The sequence below is a fragment of the Girardinichthys multiradiatus genome, chromosome 7 (genome assembly GCF_021462225.1).
Source record: "Girardinichthys multiradiatus isolate DD_20200921_A chromosome 7, DD_fGirMul_XY1, whole genome shotgun sequence".
NCBI classification, from domain to species: Eukaryota; Metazoa; Chordata; class Actinopteri; order Cyprinodontiformes; family Goodeidae; genus Girardinichthys; species Girardinichthys multiradiatus.
The window spans coordinates 30,431,737-30,450,975 of NC_061800.1; the positions used below are offsets into that span (position 1 = coordinate 30,431,737).

Sequence of the window (19,239 nt, forward strand, 5' to 3'; positions counted from 1 at the left end):
TCTGTGTGCACAGTTAGCAAAACGTGACAATAAGGTAGGGGTGTAGGAAAACATCTAGCTTTTGAGACGAGACAATACATGATACTGTCACAACAAGACAGCATCAGATTTTAGCAAAGTTTTGGGGAAAACTAAGAATAACAGTTTTTTAAATAACCTACTAAATGTAAAATAATTCAGTCTAATTTTTACTAGTCCATATAATGAAATTCGTAGGCTTGTCTAATTCTGAAGTGGCCCTAAAGCCATAAAGGTATTGAAAATGCTCCTGTTTGTTTTCACATAAGATTCATTTATATAAGGAACCTCAGTTCAGTGCCAAATTATCCAGTTCAGGTTCAATCACTTCAAATATTTTAAAACTTGAATGACAGAGGTTCAAAGGCAGTCCTATCTAATTGTTTTTTGGTTGTGTCAATTCAACACAGTAAAGCAGGAAGTATAAATAAGAGTCTTAAACATAGATGGAACAGGGTTTCAAGCTAACATTACCGTCCTTGATACCAGGGGTTTCACCAGGCAAAGTCACATGATGACATCAACTAAATTACTGACTCATGAAATATTATGCCATTTTCACATAGCACAAGATCTTGGCACGTCTACTATAAGTCTTACAAAATATGTTGGTGCTGTAAGAAATCTATAATTTCCCATAAAATTGAAAAATGTCTCCCTTCTCTAAAATAGACTGAATTTGGTGCTGCAGCTTCCTGCCTTTCTGAGTCATGTGACCTTCTCTGTGCTAAATGACGTTCAAAGCAAAGCACTAAGTTTATAAAGCAAGACAACTGCTTTTTCTTTCAATTTTTCCTATCCATGTTTATCTGGAACTGCACTGAAATATGTAAGGAAATAAGTTGTAAACAAGTAATCTCAAAGCAGACAGGAAACACGCTAACATTAGCTTAGCGCTTCAGATAACTTTTCTGTGTGAAAACATCATTAGCAGGAGCAATTTGCGAGTTTATTAAAGACTATAGGCCTACCTGTATGTGTAGAGTCAGAAAGATGTTTAAAAACAAATAAAGTTATATACGTTTTAGGTGATGCATTGCCAAAACATTATAGTAGTGTGTTTGGACAGAATCTTAAGGGGTTGTTCCCCAGAAACTAGAAAATATCTGTCGCCAAGAAAATGGAGCGAGTTAACTGGGAGTTTGAAGCTACTGAGTTTTCAAACATAGAAAAGGTTTTATAAACTTTACTGCAAACAGTAAGATTTTAAAATTTTGAGGAGCATGAATATTAAAATATTCAGTTAGAGTTCACATAGAAATCAGGTGGTGATTGGAATCAGCTTGATCAGCCCCAACGAGTAACCAGATCGGAAATTGGAAGTGAAAGCACCATTTTACTACACAATGACTCTTCAGGGTGGAAGTTGTTACTGCACGAAGAAGGTTCAAAGGTATTTTTACTGTCAGTGCGATATGTTAAAAAGAAGTCAGAGAACACATAGATGTAAGAAGATTTTCTTTAAAGGACACGGTTTCTTCTCTGCAGGCATATGTTATGGCCCCAGGCCTGTGTTTTCTTTCGTCTCATCTAAAGTGCTTCTCCACATGAGAAGTTTCCTGCTCCAGGTGCTGATTGGCTGCCACCCTCTGCTGGTGGATTTCCTGTGAAGACTTTCAAGGATTACCTGTCCAAAGATGATTGGCTGGAGCAAACCTTGGACAGCACCACCCTCTCCCCTGCAGCTGCCAATGAGGGAAAGTCAGGCCACATTAGGGAGCTAATAAAAGCCACCTCAATCTTCCAGTCAGTGCTGCTGTGCTTGAGGTGCAGTATGCCACTGGGTTTTTTGAGTGGATTGTCTTTGTTGGGGACTGTATTGGTTATGGCTGTTTAGAAATCCTTGGTAGTCAAGACTACAATTTTGAGAAACCCTATTTCTGCTTTAAGTCAGTAGTTTTGGGTTCATCATTTTAGTTATAATAGACTTCGTGTTTTATTTTCCTTTGGGCTTTTCTATTTGGGGTTTTGCCCTGGTGACTTTTCCTAGTCTATTTCTTTATTTTCTCTTTTTTGTGTACAACAGTTATGCAGTGTTTCAGCTCATTTGTGGAGGAAATCCTCTTATTTTTGTTGTATTTTGTTTCTAGTGCTTTGCTCTGGAATTGTAAAAATAAACTGTAACTTACTTTTTTTCACTACATTTTTGGGTCTTGTAGTTTATGCTGCGTCCTTCACGAGCCAGGGTGTAACAGCATATCATCTGTTAGTTTAGACTGCTACAACAGGCTAGATTTCTGTGGGTGCTGGTCCTTTCACACCTTTACCATTTTGTACTAAGTTTTGTTTTTGCCATGTAGCTAACTTTTTACATGAATATCAATTCACACTTGACTTGGGATGTTTTGTGGAGTTGGCGAAGACGCAAAACGACCCAGAGTCGGTTTCAGTAAATACCAGGAAGGCTGACATATTAGAGTGTTTTCACATCTGCCTCTTGTTGAACATTGTGGATTTGGATGTTGAGGCTTTTCTCTACCTCCATTTGAAGTGATCTGAGCTCCTCCAGCAGTCATGAATTCAATGTTTCCCATCTGGAGGACAGCAGACAGCAACCTGAACACATCTCTGATCTCCTCCTCACTGAATTCCATCACCTTAAGAGCCTCCTGTAAAATAACACATCATGTTACATTTCGGATTTTTCAGACACAGTAAATATCTCAGGACATCTGCTAAACCTTGTCATTTCCTCAGAAGAATTGAAGCACTTTATTTAAACTGCATTTAAAAATATTGATGATTAATATTTTTCCCATTAACTTGTGTACCCTGGAAGTACAGGCAAGTCTTGCTTGATAGCTTTTCTTTATCATCAAGGTATATGGCGTCCCCTGGGGGTGAAAGTTAAAACTGCAGAGAAATAAATAACGGCAGAGCACAGAAAGTTTTTCATCTCCTCACCATCACACTGTTAAAAAGCTGCTTGTCATCCAGACTGCTGTCCTGAACGCAGCCTGCTTGGCTCAGATAGTGATATGACTCTGGACCTTCAGACAAAAGGTACGTGTCTACAACACAAATGAGGAAAAACAACATGTGACACCTTTCCAAATTGGAAATTGGAAAAATTGGAAAAGCAGCTTTTTCCAAAATTTACAAACATTTTTTGGTGACAATAAAACAGTGGATTGGAGTTGTTGAAAAGACCAGACCAGATGTGACTTAAAATCAGGAGGAACCAACCTCTGTGGTCTTTGTCTGCTCCTGCCAGCAGTGCGTAGAAGATGTGGTAATTTCTCTCACCTGGATTTTGCCGGACCACGCGGTTCTATTGGAAAAAACATGATTAGAATCCAGGATCCTTTGTTTCTATTATTCTAATTACCGTCTGTGATACTACAAAAAAAATCCCTAAATACTTCTACACTCTAAAAAAACTCACCTTTTCAAGTAAATCTGATGACTAGAAGTCAAGGAAAATAAATTCAAATGAATCTATCAAGACCCACATAATAAACCTGTCTTTTCAGTATGTGCTGGTTATGTTATGAAGGATACAATCAATGATGCAGCCTCCCTGAATGTTCCCGTTCTGTGAAAAGTGGAGTTGTATGAACTTCCCGAAGCGACTGGAGTTGTTGTTGTAGACAGTCTTTGCATTCCCAAATGCTTCCATAATGGGACTGTGGACAAAAAAAACCCCCACAAAATGATGCAGATCGAACACTGATGTCTTTGTATTTTCACTATTAGGATGGAAACCTTTGGAATGCGTTCGTTGACTAGACGCCGTTGCTGATGTGAATCCAAATCTAGATTCAACATATCTCTATCATTTTGATGAAGCAATTCTCTGTTATCTGGTATGTCAATATCATGTATGGTATTTAAATGTCATTTATTTATACTGGAATTAACGACATCTGAGCATGTTGCAACTAAATACAGAGATTTCAAGTAGAAATACTTTTTTTTCTTTAGAAAAGAAAGTGATTTAATTGAAGTTAATCAACAAAAGATAACCGTATTTTACACATTAAATAAAAGATACCAAAAGTGTATTCGGGCTGACGAAAACGTCGGGTCACCCTACCTCAGTCCTTGGGTCAGTCCTCAGTCCTTGGGGGATTTATTGGTATGTTTGGTCATTGTCATGTTGCAAGGTCCAGCTCTGGTTCAGCTTTATTTATTTATTTTGTTTAAGATGCTCTAACAAAGGATCCCCAAATCATGACTGTTTCACCTTCATGCTTCACAGTGGGTATAAGGTTATTTTCCTGGAATGCTGTATTTAGTTCATGTCAAACACGTCCTCAGTTCTGGTGTTCAAATAGTCCAATTTCAGACTCATCAGTCCAAAGAACATTGATGTTTTTCTTAGAGAGCAAAGGGTTTCCTCCTTGCACACCTCAAATGAAAGTAAAACTTGTGCAGACTCTTTCTGATTGGACAGGCATGCATGTTCATATCAACAGCAGCCACGTTCTGTAGATGACATTTTAGGATTTTTTTAAGGGTTCTTTTTGCGTCTTGCGGCCTGCTTTCAGGGTGAACTTGTTTGGACGGCCAGACCTGGACATGTTGGTAGTTGTTTTGAATATCCTTCACTTGTAGACTATTTTCTGTACAGAGGGATGGATGATTTAGAAGTATTTTGAGATCTCCTCAAGACCTTTACCAGACTCCTAAGCTGCTAGTATCTTCTTTCTGAAGGCTTCAGACAGCTCTTATAATTTCACTATTTTGTTCACTGTCGCTTACAGTCAGGAGCACACCAAATAAAACTTCTGAGGTTTAATTAGGGCAAACTTCCTTCAAAATGATGAGTAATGATATTCTAATTATGTGCACCTGATAGACACACATGAGTGTATTTTTAACTACTTCAAGTGGGAAAAGGTGGGAGTGTACTAGTTTATTAGTCTTCAGAAATAACCTTTTTTAATAAGATTTTACAAAACATTTGTAGGGGAATTTCTTCCATTTTATTATATATGTATTCTTGAATTTTATAAATGTTGATTCAGCTTAGACTAAAATGCTGCTGCATGCATCATGTCAGATGTTTCGGGTAAGGGTTGTTCCCTCCGTACCTGCTCTGGACGAGCGCTTGCTCCACCCGGGTTGTCCTCTCCGAGAGAGGAGTACCAGACGAGTTCTGGCTCATCACTGAGAGGAACTTCAGCAGCAGCTTGGTGCTTTCTGTTTTCCCAGCACCGCTCTCCCCACTAAAGATTCACAGACACACACAAAAAAAGTTTTTTACCTTGTAATCTTTCTCATTACACACCTAACCTTGATGGAAAAAAAAATCCCAGAGGAGTTGCCTATTTCACAGGGTAGTCCTCACTGACCTGATTAGAACGCACTGACTGTCGTGTCTCTTCCACAGGCAGCGGTAACACTCGTTGGCTACAGCAAAGATATGAGGAGGGAGCTCCCCCATCTGGTGCTTGCTGTATAGGTCAACTGCAGTGGAGTCATACAGGCCTGCTATCTGTTTGTAAGGATTTACAGCTGCCAGAATCGAGCCTATATTGGTCTGTGTGAAGGTGAAAGGAGAAAGCAGAGAAATGAATCAGTGAAAGATAACAGAACACTCATGCTCAGCATTTGGAAATACTTGGTCAAGCTTTGAGCTTTTGTATGTAACTCTCCAGTAAAATTTGTTTGCTCTACTTTGCTCAGCTCTGTAGATAAACCCTTCCTCCGATACAACACCCAAAGTCAGAGAGACTCTTCAGCTACTCGGTGTGTCCTAGTTTAGAAGGCTGCTAATATTTTAGGATCCACTCGTCCTGCTCTAGTAATGCGCTTTGGGGAAAGTGCCTCTTGAAAGTGTGTTTGTGGGTCATCATGCCACAATGCTGGCATTCTGCAGGACAGACTGGGTGGACGCTCTGAGATGAGATTAGAACATAGGATTTCTGAACGAAAAATAAAAACGCATCATGTGATTATTTTAATCTGCAGTGTTTCTGCAGAAACACTGAAAGTTTGGCATTGAGAGCAGATAAGACAAGCAAGCAAGGAGTTCAGAGATAAATATTCAAATAAAATCACTTTATTCCAGGGTTTATCTTGATTTTATAAAAGTTCCAACATCTTTAACAAAACATATAATCATAAACAAATCACAATTGGCGTTTACATTTTTTATGGCAGAAAAGTAATTTTAACAGTTCTTGTTATGTTGATGTATTATCTGCATTAAAATGGACTATTACTGCACATTGGGGAGAAACGTTTTTGGAGAAAGAAGGCCTTTTTATTCAGAAAATGTTAAAATGGATGTGTGGCTACTTACTTTCATCACAGAAAAATTAAGTGAGCACTTTTTGCAACAAGGGTCATCTATGTAGGAAATAAAGAGCTCCATAGCAGTAAACAGGTGAAGAGGACAGATTTCTCCTTATCCACAAGGAAAGCAGTCTCTCTGTTGGAAACACTTTTGTTCCAGGATTATGAAACAATTGAAATCTTGGATTTGAAATAAGAAAACAATGTTGTTCATAACATGGCTAGGACAGATAGCTCAAGCACAGACAATAACTCAACCACGAATGTTGTTTGCAAGCTTACCGTTTATAGGGTACTGCTTTCATTTTTTGTGTATGTTCTGTCAACACAAAATATCTGCTGATGTTCGAAGATTGCATTTAATCAATAACCAATCTCTCCAAGTGACCCTTCTGCATGTTAAGCCATGATAATAACCTTCAGCGGTAACTATTTTTTTCCTTGTGCCTGAGCCAAGTAAAGGAGAGCGTGTCAGTATTCCTCAGTTCATCAGCTCAGTATTTTAAATTTACTTCCATGAACCACATGTATAGCATGAGATTGAAGTGACTGATTAGGATCAAGCATGTTGCTTCAAGGAAACTAACTGCAGTAGACCTATAGATGTTGACTGGCATGACAGATGGTGTCCTCAGAAAAACGTTTTCACAACTACAGCCAAAGTCCAGGTAAATTTGGTCTGACCATGCAAAGAAAACTACTTTATGGCTCGTTAAGATAAAGCAGGCCTATCTGATGGGTTGTTGGGAGAAGCATACTGATGAGTAATAGTGTTGATCAAAACCAGAGCAAAAATGACAATAATTATCTGAATGCTGCAAAAATTGTAATGTGTGGTAATACAGTTTGTTTACAAGTGGGCATTTGCCAGGCAGACTGAGTTTACAACAAAGTTTTTAAAATGCCATGCAAATGAATATAACTACTGTGAGCTACAAGCCTTATCAAAGTTGAATCGGAAAGATTCCAAATATTGTGATATTTGCCCAGTCAGCAAGTTTCTGCAATCATTTTCCATCAGTGCAATTCAGTTTTTTATACTTCACTATATAATCAACTTACAGCATAGGATGCTCTTCTACTCCCACCAGTGCATATCATCCTGCTCCAAACCCACATACATATAAATTGTTCCTCCTGATTAAAAGATACAAGTGGACTCACTGATTAAAAACTCACATAGATGTTGTTTTTCTGATAGCGCAGAAAGAGGTTGTGCATAATGGCAGCTTCATGCAGCTCTGCCAGTGTGGACATGTCTTCGACTCCATTGATGCTGCTTGGGTGCATCGGGTACACCGTCTCCCTGTTCAGCTCCTCTCTCTGTAGACAGATCACCTGCATCGGCACAAACAAACATTTAGCGTTAAAAAGACGTAATTTAGAGAATTTATATATCGCATTTGTCTTATTTGACCAAGAAAAGGCCAAGAAACTACTGCAGATTGACAATCCGTATTGTTCAAACTGTTTCCCAGCTCCTAAAGCCAGTATTTAATTTTTCTTGTCTCCTGTCTGAACCTGTATGTAATGCATTTATAGACAGAAAAAGCTACAGCACTGTGTGATTAGAATAAAACATGAGGCAATCCTGGTCAAACAATCCCACTACTTAGTAAAAAATAATAAATTAATAATAATAATAATCATGCATTATTTACAATAAAATCGTTTTCTAAATTCTGTCTGATAGATAGTGAATATATATATATATATATATATATATTTTTTTTATTGTTTTACTTTAACCTGCTTAATTAACACATTTAGGCCCCCAAATACCCAAATTTAATCTAATAAATATTGAAAAAAATGTACTACTTCTGAAAACAAAAAAAACCAAATATGGGTAACGCTGAAATAAAGTAAAGATATATTTAAAAATCCCATAACAACATATACCTTTTTAACTTGTCAGGTTGACTTAAAAAAAAAAAACTATAAAAGTATAGAGAACATAAAATATAACCCAAAGTAAACACTAGGAGATTCAGTGTATCTATCTCTTGAAACTGCTGGGCAAGTTTACTCATCTCTGTTGAGAAAAAGGAAGAAACAAAAGGCTAATCCCCATCTCTGGTTTTATGGTTTTCCTCGGTTGACCTCCGGTTTCACGATTTTGGCGCCCCCTTGTGGTTTATTTCAGACCATTGTGGTATAGTCACCATGCACATCATGTAACGCCTGCTCATCTCATCCAGCTTTTATGCTTGAATAATAAATCCATGCAATCAAATTAAAGAAATCATATCTCTGGTTTTAAATGGTAAAACCAGATGTATCAATACCAAACTAAAACATGGAAAGAGTTTCAAATCTGCCTTTCAAGTGAAGATGAGAGCAGTTTGTTTTTGAATTCGTCAGGCTACAATAATCATGTCGGCGTGACTCCCAAGACTTAAATCCAGATATCAGGAACCTTTCAGAACCAAAAAACTGTATCAGAGCATCTATAATGCTGAATGTTTACTGTCGCATTTAAGGGGTCTGAAACATTAGAGACAGAAAAAAAATATGTCAAAAAAACAGTTTTCATTCTAATGATGAGAAAAATAGATTTAAATAAATATTACTTCTACTTAAGTGTCATTCTGTTGAGGAAATTTAATGCAATTACTCCATGAAAATAACTGAAAACTGCTAAAACCTGCATTTGTTATATCCATATTTCAAAACATAATGTTTAGCCAAAATTATTAAAAGCCATTGTGGAAGGTCCAAAGAGTCACTTGTGACTCCAGACCCCTGTCCTAAGGCCTATACATACTCTACAAGGACCCAGAAATGTGTCCTTTCTCCCAGAAAGAAGAATGACGATTCGTCTCTCACAGCTATTGTTTGGGACTCTCTGAGTTTGTTCTAGACACATCATCTGTGCAGAAACTTCTTCCTTTGCGCTGTACGACCAAGGCTGTGTGATTGGTCAGAAATTCAAGGTGGGCATGGTTAATGCGGAAAATGTCTCAGGAGTTCTGCACTTGAGTTTCTCATGAAGAATAAAAAAAATAATGAAGAATTGTTCTTGCCACAGATTTTAATTGAAAATAGTTCTTGTGTGACTGAAACTAGTAATACTGCAGTACAAAGATAAACAAGATAACTGAACCTGTCTTTTAATAATAATTGTGCTGTACAAATTAGGCACAGTACAAAGAAAATACGCACTCTGTCAGTTCTCAGTTTTGTATAAACGATCTGGTCTGCATGGTGGAATCCAATACAGATTCATAAACAGTGCACTCTTATATCTGAGGTCTTCATAAAGCATGCAGGTTTTTGTATTAAAAAATGGAGAATCTGATAAAACCCACGCATGCAAGGCATGCAAACTCCACGCAGAAAGGGCCGTTGAACTGAGATTCTACCCTCCTGCTTTAAGGAGACACCACACCACTGTGCAGCTGTAAACTCATATTAAATTACACACACTGTTGATCAAGGGATAACTTTGAGAAATTATATCGGGGTTATAATGGCAAAGAAATATGACCAAAAGCACCATCATAGAGGTTGGTGCTGGTGGAAAAGTCGTGAAGGTTGATCATTTTTCTGGCACCACCTCCACATTCTTCTGCCCGTATTAATAACAGGCTGACACACAAGCTCAAACAGGAATGACTGAGGTTAAATAAAGGTAATTCATGTAAAGCTTGTTTGTACCCGCTGTCATAACTTCAGTCCTTGAAGGCCGGTGTCCTGCATGTTTTAGGATTGTCCCAGCTCCAGCACAACACATCTGATTCAAATTACGGATTTGCCTCACCAGTATGCCATCAAGGTCTGCAGAGGCATACTAATTAAACACTCATTAAGAGATTCTCCACGGAGTCTCTGCTAAACAAATCTTACACCATGTGACTCGGCTTTCACAAATCAACGTAGATAAAGCAGCAAAATAAACTTTTTTGATGGCGATAGATGAAGAACTAAGAGACTGTCACCTCTGAATTATGGAACGAAGTCAGAGAAACATCCACATTAACCAACATTCAACCACAAACAGTCTCATGGACCTTGTGGCTAACAGAACACTAAAGTCCCAGGGATGAAATCAGAGGACAGACAGACCATCTCTGTGTCGGCCACTTGATGGGAAGCTGAGTCCAGATCGATACTGATGGACTTGAGGCTAGGATTGTGGCGTCCCAGAGCATTACTGCTGGCTCTACTGGCCTATCAAAGTGTATCCCAGTTGAGGGGGAAGGCATTTCATGGAACTGCTGAGTCAGCACAGATAGGATGCAGAATAGCTGATGATAGTTCCTGTTTAGAAGGACTTGGTTGATTTTTTTTTTTTTTTTGAGGACACAATTAATAGGTCTGGGCTTCAGCAGTTATTCTGTAATGGATGAATTATGTTTGATTTTGAGTCAGGCAGAACATAAATTAACACAAAGGTGTGTAAAAACTATTTTAACCACATGAGGGAAGAACAGGCAGCACTCACCTAATACATTTCTGCCTTGTAAAATCAATATGATACACCAGACATGGAGCAGGTCATTTCTAGTCCGCCAATAAATGGCTAGTATTGACTTCTGTTTATGCTTTTTATTGGCATTCATTATCTCTTTAGGTTAACAACAACCAGCTGTAGATTGAAGCTGGGCAGCGTAAATAAAGGTTACGCTCATCAAAATTTTATTTATTTAAATATAACTCCTTAGGGGTGCTAAAATCATATTAAGGTGTACAAAAAACATAAGATTAAATTAAAAACAACAGGGGTATGACATGAAATCTGTCAGCATTCTTTACATTCCTAAAAGCTGAGTATAAAGTAGCATTAGGGTCAGGCAGCAGATACGATTTAGTCCAACAGAGAACTGAAAGTGCTAAAAGGCAAGATTACGCTCTTAGTTTCAGCTCAGGTTTCAGAAAGAAGTGGTAGTGACTCCAATGAGTCCTGCATATTGCTCTTCACTCCATCTCACAACAGTCTTGCTTACATTATTAAGTCTCCTGCTTTATACAACTGGTTGACAGAAAGAGAAAATAGCAGAAAACAACCAATTGCACATGAACATTAATCATTAAAATCAGAAACTTTAGTGTTTTCATTAGGATTTTATGCGATATTCCTCGACAAAGAAGTGCTTAATTAAGTAGGGGAAAAATGAAACATGGTTTCCATTTCTTTTTAAATCTAATAATCTAAAAAATCTGGCATGCATGTGTAACCCCCCTAAATAAAGTCCAGTGCAGCCAACTGCCTTCAGAAATTGCGTATTCCGTAAACAGAGTCCACTTGTGTGTAACTTAATGTCAGTTTAATTCCAGCTGTTCTGCGAAGAGCTCAGAGGTTTCTTAGAGAACATTAGTGAACATGCATCATCCACGAAGACCAAGTAACACAGCAGATCAGAGATGAAGCTGTGGAGAAATTTAAATCAGGGCTAGATTAAAAAACTGTATCCCAAGCATAGAACATGTAATAGAGCACTGTTTAGTCCATCTCCTGAAAATGGCACGATCAGGAATTTTCATGAAAAGCTGATCTGGAAATTTTGAACTTTAAAAAGGCTTAAATTTTCTTCGTTTGTTGTCAGAGGGGTCTGAGTTTCACAGTTGGTTATATCTCAGTGCGATGGGTCATTGAACTGTGTTACTGTAGCTAGTCATTGTTCTTTGCTATCTAAATAAAAGTAATCGAATATATAAAAATTATTGAACAGGATCTGAAATAAAACTTTCTACAAGCTTGTGACATTCACTGATGTTTACGTAGAACCATAATAACTGGTTCTCGCTCTACTGAGAAGCTACTTCAAGAAAACAGAAGCTCTTCAAAAATCCCAGCCACCTCTGCGACATGAGATGAACGTGGTTTCATGGATGTTGGCGATTAGATGTGGTGTAGTGGCAGCCAGATACTGCTTCAGGCCATTTACAACTACATGTGATTTAGGATTGATTGGTGAAGCTGTGTGATGCACTATTCAATTCTTTCCAAACAGTGTTGACTCTGAAAAGCTGGAAACCTACACTGCAGCACACATGGAAACAGACATAAATGTGGAGTTAGCTCCATCAGACTTGTGATTTTACTCTTCAAGAATCAATAGGTTGTTTTTTCTTCTGATTGATTTATTACCATTGTCAATTATTATATATATATATATATATATATATATATATGGAAAATAGATTTACATGATATTAGTAATACATTTGATTATGACACTGCTGTTAAATATTACAATGTCAATATTGATTACAATGAATCCACATTTTCCTGACTCTTTTCTGTCTTCTCTCTGATTAATATTTCCCTACCATTTTCTGTTGATTTTAGCATCTCAGCCAAATATTTTGTGGTGCATTTAAACTTTATAGAGAATGTGATGTTTTTCTTCTTTTGTTCCCGGGTTCCTGAAGCCCCACCCTGCTGCTGCGCTTTGTTCATCCAGTCCCACTTAATATTCACACATGCTGTAGGTGGAGTCGAGCTCTGCTGCTCTGACATGTTTTCTTTAAATTCAGCCCTTCAGGAGGGACGCATGGACAGACACAAACACCAACAAGCTCTGGGCCACGAAGACAAACAGTCTGTCTTTGTTTGTCTTCTTTTTTTCTAAAGTGTTTCTGACTGCCCTCCGTCTTACAGTGACTCCATCAGCTGCAAAAGGGATCCCGCCTAGACCCTGGAGGAAAATGAAAGGGTGATGGGTGGAGGTGTAAGAAATAAATATTAATGGTAAATAATAAAATAATAAAATGTAAGAACAGAAAAAGACAGAGGGGAGAATTTACACAACAACATTTGCTTTAATTTGACCAATAGAGACGCAGATGCAGGAAGCAAGTCGAGTCTTTTTATCCACTCATGACTAAAGCCTGATTGGCTTCCCTCAAATGAGTTACATGTTGCACAAATGTTGAGAAAAACATCCAAACATCTTTACTTCATACCAAATATAATGTAAATGGATCACAATAATGTACCGCTTTCATTATTTAAAAAACTATTATTATTATTCATTTTTTTAGGTGTAATCAAACGAGATATTTTTTAGGAAAACACCTACAAATAGGAGAGACATCACCAGTTCTTTAGTTCAGGCGACAGCTCTGCTCCTTCTTTTCTTTATACGCACTCCTCTGGGAATAATAACAACACTGTCAGTCCAGCTACGTCAGACTCAGAGAGCCATCTGGCCACACAAGACATGCAACAGAAAGTCTGATTCTTAAGACAGACGCTCTGTTGGGCAGGTAGAAAAACTGAAATCTAACTTAGCATTGAGGTAAGTAATGGATGATGTTGTATCCCACCCCTCCAAGTTTACATTTACAAAACACACATCTGACATGCTACAAAGATGTTAATCGTAAACATCGTAGACATGGAGCACAGGATGTCAGGACTTAACAGAGAACATGGGTTCCAAAGAACTCTGGTTCACAAAATACTGATAAATCTCTGATAAAACTCACAAATGGAACGGAGGATCACATGAGGTCAGTGGAGGATACGGAAGATGGAGACGGGCTGCTGCTCAGTCTTACATTCCTCCCATTCCTATTACAGAATGTTTGTACAGCAGAGAAGCCCATATGTTTGGCCTGATAAACAAAATGATCTGCTCAGATGTTGCAATAACACGAGGCGTTCCAGGATGGGGTCAGATTCATATGTTTTCCCATCAAAAAAACATCACCATTAACTCACTGAACATTTACAGGTCCTAACTGAGGGTTTTGAAATTATTTTCAGCTGAGAGAAGCGTAGTTTTCTGCTGCCCTCTCACACTCCAGTTATTCCTACCACTGACCACAGAGACATCATAAAACATCTGAAAGGTCACATGGAATATATGTGTGCTCTGTCTCGCAAGTCTTTTACATTCAACCTGACAGGAGACCCTCAGTGCAACTACTGTGCAATAACTTACTGACAGTATATGAGTAGTGAGCTTCAGTGCATGCAGGCTTCACTTATTACAGCAGAGTGAGGAACACGGAAAATTTGTTTTTCTACAGATCAGTAATGGATCAAAGGAAGAATCTGAATCCTTTGGGGTAAATGTGTTGCCTCGTAAGAATTAAAAATTAACTTCTAGATCAAACATCCACCACAACTACTATTCACTCAATGCATGTAACAGCGAGAGATTTCAGTAGGAGATGATGAAAGGATGCAGGGGAGCATGATTTTGGAGTGCACGACAGAGACAGTATGCTAAAAAAAAAAGGCTGCGTTCTGGAAGTATCTTCTTGTTTAGAGCATGAAAAGTGTCCGACACCTCTTTATGGCTGGTTGCAGTTAACGACAACCAGTGTTGTGCATGAACAAGTTCAAATGAATGGAGTGAAGCACCATTTTTTGAGAACTATGAACTGAAAAACTCTGTTTGTACGTGATGAACCTTGAAGTAAGTTCAGCTCATCCAGGCCTCATTTAAAGGCACTCTATTGGGCAAAATTCACACCATGTTAAAGGTAGCCCAATTTTATCATTTAAAATGGTGGGAGATACAACAGAGATGAGCTGAGAAGCTGCAGATGCATTCAGTCACTTCTAACATTTGTGTCAGACCACCTTACAGATAAGTACAGACCAGAATAACGGCACAGATGTTTTCTTTTATTTACATAACTTAAAGATTTTGTCAGCTAATGTGCCTGAACAGAATCACAATTTTATTAAACCGGAGATACATCGTTGTAGTGTTTTAAAAGTAAACAAATTTTATTTAAATGAACCCATTTATGGTCAAAATTTCAGACTCTTTTCTTGCTTTCCAACAACAAAAACTTTACCACATGTGTTTTGGAGCAGTTGTTTTAGAAATTCAGGCATTATAAAAAACAGTTTATGGGATCAAGGACATCAGGAGAGAACGAAACAAATGTAAAGTGGGGAAAAAATGGTAGGTGATTATACTATTAGTATGCTAATTGGGCCTTCAGTTAAGGTTTTAAATAGCCACCAGAGTCATGTTATTATGTCTCTGAAAACATTGTACTCCAGCCTTGGACAAACAGTGTGGAACTGATGATTCCAGCTGTAGAAAAAGAGCGAGCTGGTCCAGCTTGTGCCAGCTCTGGAACCAGATCTAGATTTTCTCAGAGCTATGTTACACCTAACCTCTAATGATATAGTTGGGAGTTTATAGTCAGCATTATATTTCCTGAGATCCACAAGTCCATGCTCTTTGCATTCAGAAACAAATTCCTGTTCCTTTATCTGGGCCAGGTACCACACCTCCCCCTTTGTAGTCTGATCTATTGTTATCCAGAATTAGTCCAACCACTGGGGTGTCATCCACAGCTTCGATGACGCTCTAAGAGCTATCAACAACTTTGTTTGTGTCTCACTTAACAGACTGGAATGTGTTATTCAGGAAGTTCAGTGTCCAATTTCTGCCAACGTCCTGAAGACAAACATCTTGGATTGAATGAGCAGTACTCCCACAGTGTTATTAAAGCAAGTTGTTGCTGCGGACGTCTCCTCTGAAGTAATGTTAATACATTCAGCAAATTGGGATGGGTCAAAATGTGGAAGATAGTCCAACATTGTGTAGGCATGGGGATGACAATGGAGAGGAAGTTGTTGAAGCACAACACATCAGAATTCATTGACATTACATGAAGGTTAATGTTTAACAGCATGTAGAAGCAACAGTCTGGGTCAGTGACAGGCTGAATATTATGGTCAGGGAGGAATAACAATGTGCAGTGCATCTTTTCTGCAAATCTACACTGGATGAGTAATGCATTTGCAGATCAGAAAATTGAACGAAAATTAACACCAGATCTATACATAGGATTAGTTTAAAGGATTAGTTTAAAGGCCAAATATATATACATTATGGCCAGGAGACAGAAGAAGATTGAAAGCATAAAACATAGACAAATCACGATTGGCCATACCTCTGTTTTTAAAAACAGATAAATAATTTCAAAAGACTTTTAGGACAAAAATAGCCTTTCAGAGACATGTCTCTCTAAAACAGGGAGGCATAACCATATATTGGTGATCATATGGCATGGAAATAATTATAACCATTATGTGGTTCAAGCCCTGGGAGGGCTTTTGCTTCTCCATATTTCAAACTTTCCCATCACGTTTTATTGGACTTTTTCTGTTACATTAGAAATAGTGGGCATATGATCATTATTAGGAAGACGCTTTAAGTCTAAATCCTGTGACCAGAAGTCTTTTTTCCCTGAGTCTGAACACTCATAGACTTTGTGGATTTAATTGCACACTGTACAAAGAAACTCCATGAGGTTATTATTAAAAGCTTCTGATTTGCAGCGTTTGACACACAGACATCTCTCTGCTTCTCTAACAGGATTTCCTCCAGACACAAAGACTACTACATACTGCCAAACAGATAAGCTCAGCTCAATGACTTGTCTGTGTGACTTCATTCTTGCCATTCTTGTTTTTTTACAAAAGTTGTTGATCCCACTGCAGAGACATCAAATGAAACGCATATGAGAAAACAATCAGCTCGCTAAGCAAACATGCACAATGGTCAATTTCCCCTTCACATTATAACAAAACTGAGCGGAAATATTTCATGCACACAATGCGTTAAAGCTGCAGCTTGGATAATAAGATGCAGTTTTGTTTGTGTGGACTTGAAAGAACTTCTTGCAAGTCATGTCAGTGCATCAGGCTATTGAGCAGCAGTAAAATGAGGAAGAACAAAAATCGTCTTACCTTCCCATAGTCGGTGGTGAGAACCAGGGACAAGTCATCATAAGAGCTGACAGTGGAGGGAAGGAGCTGCTCCTTGTGTCTCAACCAGACACGGGCTCTCTGCAACACAATAACCAACACAATAAACTTAATATATGCACACAGTCTGTTCTCATGTTTTTCTCAGGAAACAGGGTTTTTGCACTAAAAAATTAAACTGGAAGTCTTCCATCTAACATGTTAACAAAAAAATTATGCTTTATGGTTGTAGGTTTTCTACCACCACAACCTAAATGTGGCACAGCCAAAGGTGCTCTTCATCAAATCTAAGAAAAAACACAATGTTGTAAAAGGTCTTCAACTTAAGTCACATCAGACATTTTATTACAACTACTAAACTACGGCTCTGATTTAAAGCTTTGATGTTTACCAGAAAAAATAAGATTGCAAGTCCCAGAATAGCTATCTAGCACGAATATGTGTCTTATCCCACCAATCTTTGTCAATTTGTCAATTTGAGGACCTTCTGCCTAATTAAATTTTATTATTATTATTTTTTCTTTTGTTTGTTTGTCAGAAATTAAGAAACGCTGAATATATCCTATTTGTTTTTGTCTCTAAATAAACTAGAAGTAGTGAGCTAGGCAAAAACAAAAAACTATCTTCCAGCAGTACTAATAGGAATCTATATGTCTACTTTCACTTTCAAGGAGTGTGGCTTACTAATAATCTTTTAAAGCTCCCTTCATGAACACACGATAATAAAACACAATGATGGCAAATCATGCTTTGGGGATACTGCTGTGGGAATCTAGTTAGAGATGATGGGGAGATGGATTGTGCTAAAATCAGGACAATACTGAAAGATAACCTGCAACCTTAACCTGTCTTAAATAACCTGTCTTTTGCAACCTCAAAGGTTGCAAAAGACTTGATATTCATGCATTAGAATGGCCCAGTCAAAGTCCAAACCTACATCCACTTCTGAATCTGTGGCAAGACTTGAAAATACATGATTACAAACATTATAGTCCATTCAGACCTAGCTTGAGCCATTTTACAAAGAAAGGGTACACATCTCAGTATCTAGTTCTGCAAAGCTGGTTAAGATACACCCCAAAAGACTCTCAGCTGTAACAGGAACGGTGATCCTACAAAATATTTAATAGGAATTTTCAGCGACAAATTTTGCACTCCTTTGGCTATCACAAAAAATCTCAATGATATAAATTGACGTTTTTGGTTATATGACACTATGTGAAAACATTCAAGCTGCATGTTTACTTTTCATTGCATTGTAAATACAATATAATAACCTTCTAGAAGCAAAGACAAACAGATCCCATTAAAAAATTCTATCAAAATGGTCAGGGAATTAACAGAGAGTGAGCAAAAAATCGGCAGTCAAGGTAAAATAAAACCTATAAAACAATGCCCGTAAATCCTGAAGAAATGTCGCTCAAGTCAAATTTAGAAGATCACGAGAAAGATCGGCTCCATGGAAGCAACATAGAAAGAAAGGATGGGTTAGTTAAAAATTTACATGTAGGATTTTAGCTAAACACCCAAGTTTGGTGCATCTCAAAAAGCTTGTTTCTAACCAACCATCAATCATCAGAATTGCTGCCCATGAGGCGGTTGGGGGAGCGTGGAGCGTAAATGAATTGTGTGTCCAACAGAGCATAAAACTGAAAGGATCAATATGCATGGATTCCACTAGGAAACCTTAGACGAGGTCACCACTTCCAGACATCAATCCTCATTAACAATTAACAACAGGCTGCCATGGAAGCATGCACTCTCATCCATGCTCATCCCATCCAAATGTATCTAAGAAGAAATATCAAGATGCTTCTCTATGATATCCTTTGATGCTTAAGAAACCCTAGCTACTTCTGCAGTTTTTCTGTTACAAAATCCAGTAAATGTATTGCCTTAACAAAATCCAGTAAATGTATTGCCTTAACAGCAGAGAAATGATTGGCCTTGCATTGTTGTTTAACTTGAAATTTAGTCCTGTTTTATGGACAAAGAACTGCTAAGTTCAACCAGCCAGTTTAAAAACCCTCTTACATCAAGCACTTTTTTTCCTTTCAGCTGGCTAATGGAGCAGAGCTAAAAGTGGCCCTCAAGCCTCAGGGGACGACAGACAGTGGGTTAAAGGGGATGCTATAAATTAGGAAGAGGCTGAAATGGAGGAGTGAGGGTGAGGGTGAGGGGAAAAAGGAAGGGTGTGTGGAGCTGAGAATGTCCCGCCTCCTATTGTATGGAAAAGGAGACAAACACGTGTACAACGGAGGTATTCTGCAACATGTGACCTCACA

At 38.1% G+C, this 19,239-nt stretch overlaps 1 protein-coding gene across 1 annotated transcript in view; it reads right to left on the reverse strand.

Annotated features, from left to right (window-relative positions):
• Positions 1-19,239, reverse strand: part of myo10l3 (myosin X, like 3) — an 83,091-nt gene that overhangs the window by 39,480 nt on the left and 24,372 nt on the right. Inside the window, exons 2-10 of the mRNA XM_047370595.1 lie at positions 16,937-17,035; positions 7,441-7,599; positions 5,316-5,503; positions 5,055-5,189; positions 3,520-3,644; positions 3,404-3,417; positions 3,205-3,289; positions 2,923-3,029; positions 2,498-2,627 (exon numbers count right to left, since the gene is read on the reverse strand). Coding sequence (XP_047226551.1) covers positions 2,498-2,627; positions 2,923-3,029; positions 3,205-3,289; positions 3,404-3,417; positions 3,520-3,644; positions 5,055-5,189; positions 5,316-5,503; positions 7,441-7,599; positions 16,937-17,035 — 1,042 coding nt within the window. The remainder of the gene's footprint in view (positions 1-2,497; positions 2,628-2,922; positions 3,030-3,204; positions 3,290-3,403; positions 3,418-3,519; positions 3,645-5,054; positions 5,190-5,315; positions 5,504-7,440; positions 7,600-16,936; positions 17,036-19,239) is intronic.